At 34.2% G+C, this 7,870-nt stretch overlaps 1 protein-coding gene across 1 annotated transcript; it reads right to left on the bottom strand.

The window, feature by feature from the left end:
- Positions 1–1,585: 1,585 nt before the first annotated feature.
- Positions 1,586–1,928, bottom strand: LOC122099798 (transmembrane protein 258-like). Its single transcript, XM_042670321.1, has one exon. The coding sequence runs from the start codon at positions 1,877–1,879 to the stop codon at positions 1,622–1,624; it is 258 nt and encodes an 85-aa protein (XP_042526255.1). The 5' UTR covers positions 1,880–1,928; the 3' UTR covers positions 1,586–1,621.
- Positions 1,929–7,870: the final 5,942 nt, after the last annotated feature.

Genomic DNA, 7,870 nt, shown 5'->3' with positions numbered 1-7,870 from the left:
GCCTAAAGTCTCACATGGCAAAGAAAGTTTGTGGAGAAGACAGGTTGTGATGGCACAGTGGGTTACTGATATCATTATGGCAATGTGATGTCACAATGGTGATTAGTTCACAATGGGTTTCTGATAACACACACGCCATATTTGAAATAGGATGACATTGCAGAATAGGCATTTACAATGTGTCTATGATGTCACAATGCAATGTGATGTCATAGGGTATGATATCATTGTAAGTTTTGTGATATCACAATGATCTGATGCTATCTTAAGGACAATGTGACACAGTTGGTGCCACAAAAGGTTTTGATGTTACAATGGCAGTTTGAAACTCAATTGTAATTCACAATGAATATATGGGTATACTAGAGACTATTGTGTCACACAGGACATGTGTTTTTTCAAAATGCTTAGCAGTCCTAATAGTTTTAATCAACATCTCTCATAGAAAGCAGTTTTTTTGTTCCAGTGCAAAGTCCAAGACTTTAGACACACATGACGTGCCATAATAGTAAAGAGAGCTTGGTCAGATGGGAAAAATGCATACAGCTTGGTTATGGAGACAGACTTGAGCTCTCAAAATTGTCCTTAGCAGTTGCTATAGCAGCTGCTACCATTGCCACCTCATCAACAAATACAGCCCAGAACACAGTCACCAGAAGTGGTGTGTGAGCAGATTATAGTCACCACCAGCAAAAACTGACAAGGAGCAAACATCTTCATCCTGCTCACCACAGACATTTGCAGACCATAGATGGCCTTTAAACACATGGAAAGGCATGAATACCACACAAGTAAGACTTCCTTAATCCTTTCCACAGAGCAACAGTGGGAAAGTACATACTCCCCAACCACAAGAAGAGAACTCCATTCTTGATACTGACAAAGACATGGCAGAACACCCCATACTAAGACCGTTGAAGAAACCCATATGAGCTATTTAACCGATCAAAGGAAGTTGACATACCAGGCTCAGATCCAGGCAAAGAGAAAGTTTTACTTTCCAGTAGAGGAATCTCTGCCCTTAGATGACTGACTTTCATCACTGGATAAGAGGCTACCCAACCACAATGTTGCACAGTCAGCAGATCTAGCTGCCTGAGAGCAAAAGGAAAAATTGGAAACTCAGTAAATATAAATCCTGACAATGGCTCCAGGCTGGGCTGTATTAGTGTCTCAGGAGCTAGCCCCTCATGGAAAAGCTACACATTTTGACAGGCCTCAACACTACCCTGAGCCTAGCCCCATCACAGCAACTCCAAGCTAGAAGAAACAGCCATCTCTCTCTTTTCTGATACTCAAAGGAAATCACCATCACATTGAATTCAGCTGGGAAGATGTTATAAAATCTCTAGTAAGGAAGAGCGTTGTTCTGCCTGCTGAAACAAACTGATTTAAGAAACCAATGAAGCCACAGGAAAAGCAAACACTGTAAGCAAACCAGAGCACCAATAAACTGGTTAAGGTCTCAGGGGAGATAGAAGATCCTGCCTGGAAAAAAAAAATGAAAGAACTTTTGTCTATATCTTTTTAGAATTATTTTTATCCCACATCTGCTTTTATTGGAGTCAGCAGGTGGGACCTTCCAGCAACAGTAAAAAAATTAAATTACAAAAGCAGGGATTCAGTGAAGCCATCTGGTGGGTACCGTGGGGGTACATACGTAGATGCCAACCCAGAGGAGGAGGAAGAGGACTCCAAAGCCCATGAAGAGTGAGGCCACCCAGGAGATGAGGAGCTCTTTGTAGATGTCCTGAGTGTACTTGGTGGAAGTAACCTCATAAAGGAAGAACCAGGCAGTGAAGAACATGCCAATGGCCAGAAGCACCACGGTCAGATGGTGGAAGACAGCCGGGTTGACAGAGCTGGTGTATCTGCTCATGGCCTCGAGCTACATTTTGCCCTGCTCAGTGGAAGCTGCGTCTCTGCCACCGGAATCTTTTTAGAATTTTTTAAAAAATAGTTTTCTATTTTTTCATCATTTTTATTTTAGTTTTTTTTTATTGTTTTTGCTTTTTTCTCTTGGAACTTTTGTGCTTTCTTTGCTATATTTAATAGCTATTCAATTCATCTTCAGATATATATCCATATTCATCTTCAGATATATACCCATATTATTCTTAATTGTGTACATACTAATTAATAAATTGATTACTTAATTCACAAACACTCATCATTAACTCCCTTAATTGTGCTTTATATATTTTTAAGTGTTTCATTTAAAAATGTTTCCTTTTTCCTTTTTCTGTATCTCCCTTCTCCTTCCCTTCTATCCATTACCTCTCTCTATCCATTATGTTATCTCTCTCCCTTTCCATCCCCACATGTCTCTAATCTTATTTTCTTCTCACAATTCTCCCTGAATTTACTAATTTCTGGTCTTCTGACTTTTTCTTTAATTTTCTTAATCTAGGTATCCCTAGTTGTTTGTTGTTGAACTAGATTGTATCTAATGAACTAGATTGTATATGTACTTATTTTGACTGTGTTAAACAATTTGTGCAACTACAGAGTTTAGGTTGATGATTTCCTAAAACAGTGTGCTAGCACAGTATTGGTTTTGCCTTCATACAAAAATTGGCAGAACAGAGTGGAGAAAGACAAGAAAAATGGTATGGACAGGTATCTCTACTCCCACTAACAATGAGTGGGAGTCCTTATTCTGGGGTTCATTTCGCCTAACATCAACTTATCTGACCGTTTCTGCTTGTTTCAGACATATACTTGTTATTGCAAATAAGGAAAAACATGAGACCCATTTTTCTTTGAGTCTGGCTTGGTTCACTTAATATAATTTTTTCCAAGTTCTTCTATTTCCTAACAAATGGGGCAATGCCATTCTTTCTGAGGGAGGCAAAGAATTCCATTGTGTCTATATACCACATTTTCTTGATCCATTCATCTATTAAGGGGCATCTGATGTGGTTGCATATCTTAGTTATCATAAATAATGCTGTAATAAAAATCGTTGTGCTGGTAGCTTTAATATGGTCTTGGTCTTGTTTGTGATTCTACAGGTAAATGCCCAAAAGTGGGATTGCTGCGTCAAGGGGAGGTCTGTATGGAGTCTTTTGAGGAACCTCCAATATTACTTTCCAAATTGGTTGAACAAATTTACAAGACAAGATCTCAAATATTTTTTCTTGCTTTTTTTTCTAATATATTTATGATTTTTTTTGTTGATTTGCATGCCACCCCCTAGTAATAACACCTGTTTTCATTGTATTTGTGCAGGGGAAGGGAAAATACAGTTGTTTACATCGGGATACAGGGGGACCCATAGCAACGATGAGATGTACAAGACCTAATGTCAAAAAACAAACTTTACAACATTCGTGCAGAAGTGGTGGTGGGATGGGAATATATGGGAAGATGAAACAAAGGAGGAGGCAATAATGATTGATAAGAAATATACTCATTAATTGCTTATGTAATTTTAACCCCTCTGTATAGTATTTCACAATAAAAATAATATAATAAATAAATATAATAATCCAGAGGAGAGTTCCCAAAATCCTCTACAAACACTACTGGTACATAGGTTGAATAAAAAGTTTGAAAGCCTGCAAAAGACACTGTGTGAACGTGATAGGGAAATGCAAGAGCATGAGGAGGACAAGGAAAGATTAAGACAGGAATTAACGAGCCTCAGAGGCTGATCAAAGAGTAATTGCATGAGCAAGATGAGAAAAAATGATTAATAGATTCATTAATGAAATCCATAAACAGAAAGCTTGGGCAATCCCTACAGGCTAAAAAGGAAATGCTGTGTGAAGCCCAATGAAAGGAAAGTTTGTCCAATTAACTTATAACCAATCAAGAGATTTTAGATTACATACTGAAAACAATATTAAGAAGGTAAAGAAGACTTAAAACAAAGCTCCAACAAACAATCTGAAGCCATCAAATCTGACCAATTAGAAGGAAAGGAAATAAGAACACAATAGAAAGACTTGAGAATAGGTTAGTGTCGGGAGGGGATCCAGTCTCTGGGACTGAAGACACCCTTGACACTATAAAAAAGTAAAAATCTAAGAAATATGATATATCTATTCAATAGTTAGAAGAGACCACCAAAAGGCCTAATTTAAGGCTAATGATTGTAGAGGAAGGCTAAAAGTAGTGAAACGTCTAGGACATTTATTTAACAGGATCCTAGCAGAGAACTTTCCAAACATGCAAATGATAGGTCCATTCAGACATAAGAAGACGTTAGAACACCAGATAGAACAGACCAGAATAGAACATGCTACTGTCACATTGCAATCCACACAGTATCAATTGAGACAAAGGAAAGGCTGAGTAAAGCTTTCCTGGAGAAAAATTAATCACCTATAAAGGGAAACCAATCAGAATAATTTCAGAATTCTCAGCAGAGTCAAAGAAAGTAAAAGTGCCTGGAATGGACTGGGAAGGTGGCTCACGCCCTGGGTTTGATTCCTAAGCACCACATATGCAAAAAGAAAAAAGCCGGAAGTGGCTCTGTGGCTCAATGGTAGAGTGCTAGCCTTGAGCTGAAGTGCTAAGGAAGAGCGCCCAGGCCCACAGTTCAGGCCCCACGCCTGGACCCCCCCTCCCCCCCAAAAAAGGCCTGGAATGATGCATGTCACATCCTAAAGACAAACAACTATCAATTAAGAATACTCCACTCAGCTAAATTCTCCTTCATAACATCAGGACAAATAAAAATCTTTCAGAAAAAACAAGCAGTGAAACCATATATCTCCACCAAATGGCATTATAAAAGGCATGTAAATGTATCTTACACATAGAAAACCAGCAAGAGCACAATAAAAGCCAAGAACCAGCCCCGAACACAGAGTCTAAGAATCATAGGAAGGATCCAGTGGGCACAGCCCCAAACAAGATGGATACCATGGAAGCAATTACCAAACACCTCAGTCCTAATTCTGTTTTAAATGGAATCAACACTCCAATTAAGCGACATAGCTTGTCTACTTGGATAAAAAAAATCTTGGATAAAAAAATTTTTTTCTTAATCCATTCATCTATTAAGGAGCATCTACTATGGAATACAGTATGGAGGTTCCTAAAAGACTCCACGTAGAACTCCACTGTGACCCAGCTATCCCACTTTTAGGCATTTACCCAAATCATCACAATCAAGACAATACTAAATCTACCAGCACAACTATGTTTACTGCAGCATTATTTACTGTAGCTAAGATATATAAAGTATTCTTACAATAAAAAAAATTATTTAAAAAGACTTCAAGAGAGACTTCTCTGAAGAGGAAATAAGAACGGCCAACAGACACATGAAGAAATGCTCAACTTCTCTAGCCACAAAAGACATGCAAATCAACACAACATGGAGATTCCACATCACCTCAGTTAAAATGACTATGATCAATAAATCTAATAAAAGATTCTGAAATGGATGCGGTCAAATGTGTACCCTAGTTCATTTTTGGTGGGAGTATTAACTTTTTCAACCACTTTTGAAAGGAGTATGGAAGCTACTCAAAGAACAATGCATAAGCCTCACGCATCATCCAGCAATCCCATGTTTGGCCATTGGCACAAATGATCTCAAACAAGGCCATAAAACATCTATCAGCATAAGAATGTTTATCACAGCGTTATTCACCATAACTAAGAATTAGTAACAACCCCCAAACCACACTAGTTGAACTGATCAAAAAAATGTGATAGATAGATTGATATAGAGAGAGGGAGAATATATTTTATTGAATATATATTTCAAATGTATAAACATGTATGTATATATATATGTATATGTATATATGTATATATGTATATGTATATATATGTATATGTATATAGGTATATGTATAAATGTATATGTTCATATACATGTATATTTTTAAATGTATGTATATACATGCATATATATGTATATTAAATACATTATATATTAGATATGTATATATATTCATATATTGTATATATGTATATGTATTATATAAGTATATGTAGTATATATAATATATATTTGCATATATATATACAACCTATATAATATTCGTATATATACATATATTTACATATACAATGTATAATATTTGAATTTATATATATATTTATATATACAATGTGTAGTATATTTTATACTATTATAAAGAATATTATAACACAAAATATATCAAACATATATTATGTAAAATACATAATAAAAATACCATTTATATATATACATATTTATAGATATAAATATATATAATATGTAATATGTAATATGATATATAGGTATATAAATGGATTCTTACATATGATATATAAGCATATATATTATATATAATATACCTGTTATGTATTTGTAAGTACTTATATTAAATATAAATATGTCATATATTTACATATTTATAAAATACATATTATATTTAATATATAATATGTAATATATTCTGTATATTCATATATAATATATTTACCTATGGATTAATCTGCCCATATATACCTGTTTTATAGCTATATATCTGTAAATATTCCTTTATATTAACATATATACCTGAATATTATACGTATATATCTGTATATATACCTACATATTATATATAACACATATAATATATGTTTATATACATATTATATATATTCACATTATGTATATATCTATTTGTACAAGTTATATATATTATATGTTTCATATTTTACATTACATATTTATGAATTATATAATATATATTACATATATACATATATAATAGTTATTATATAGGTATATACAGTATATACCTATATATATAGGTGTATATATTTACATATATAATATTTATTATATAGGTTTATGCACATATAATATATAATATATAGGTATTTATGTATATATTATATATTGTAGTAATAATTTTTAATAGACAGTGTGCTCATTATTTTACTCATGTAACTCAAACATCTTTGGTTTATTGTTTTTTGGGGTCTAGAAAGAATGTCAATGCCACATTTGTTAGGAAATAGAAAGACTTAGAATAAATTATATAAAGAAAAGTAAGCCAGGGCCAAAAAACATAGGTCCCATGGTTTCCCTTATGTACAATAACTAGTATATTTCTAAGAGGAGCAGAAACGGTCAAATAATTTTTTGTTAGGTGAAATGAAGTGCAAGATAAGGACCCAAATTTTTTTTTCTTTTTTGTGATTATTTCTAACACATTTATAAGATGATTTATTTTTACTTTGTATATCTCTCCCCCATAACATCAACCCTGTTTTCATTTTATTTGTTGTTCGTTTACTTTGTGGAGGAGAAAGGAAAAAAAAAATGTTTAAATAGGAATTCAGGTGGAACCATTGCAATGAGATGTGCACGATGTTATGTCGAAAATGAACTTTTTGACTTTGGCAGGTGTGGGGGGGGTGGGAGAGGGGTAAGCGAGGCAGGAGAGCGGAGACAGGGAGTGGGGATGAGAAGTGGGAAGGGATGGGAAGTTGAAACAATGGAGGAAGCAACAATGCTAGATAAGAAAGGTGCTCATTACCTTGCCCATGTAATTGTAACTCCTTTGTACAGAATTTTCACAGTAAAAAAATAAATGAATAATAAATAAATAAATAGAATAAATATCTTTGGACAGTATCTTTACAATGAAGTATAAAATGAAATGTTAGGACTTCATAACTTTGCTTACAACCCATGACTTGGAGACATCACAGCCCTTTTGTGAACATTTGTGCATTAAGGACAATTGAGTTTTGGCATTCCATTGTGACATCACCAGCCAATTGTGGCTTCACAAATGTATTGTGATTTCAACATGCTTGTGGCACCACTAGTTAATTGTGACAATAAAACATTATTACATCATATTTTTATATCACATTGCCATTATGATATAGCTGCCCATTATGTTGTCACAAACCTAGTATGTTCACATAATATTTTAGAAAA

This window comes from Dipodomys spectabilis, unplaced genomic scaffold (assembly GCF_019054845.1).
Source record: "Dipodomys spectabilis isolate Male_0828 unplaced genomic scaffold, ASM1905484v1 ptg000533l, whole genome shotgun sequence".
NCBI lineage: Eukaryota > Metazoa > Chordata > Mammalia > Rodentia > Heteromyidae > Dipodomys > Dipodomys spectabilis.
Note: the sequence above shows the minus strand (reverse complement) of the source record. Positions and strands in the feature narration are given on the sequence as shown.

Coding starts and splice junctions, on each gene's coding strand:
- LOC122099798 (XM_042670321.1), bottom strand. CDS start 1,879: ATGAGCAGATACACCAGCTCTGTCAACCCGGCTGTCTTCCACCATCTG.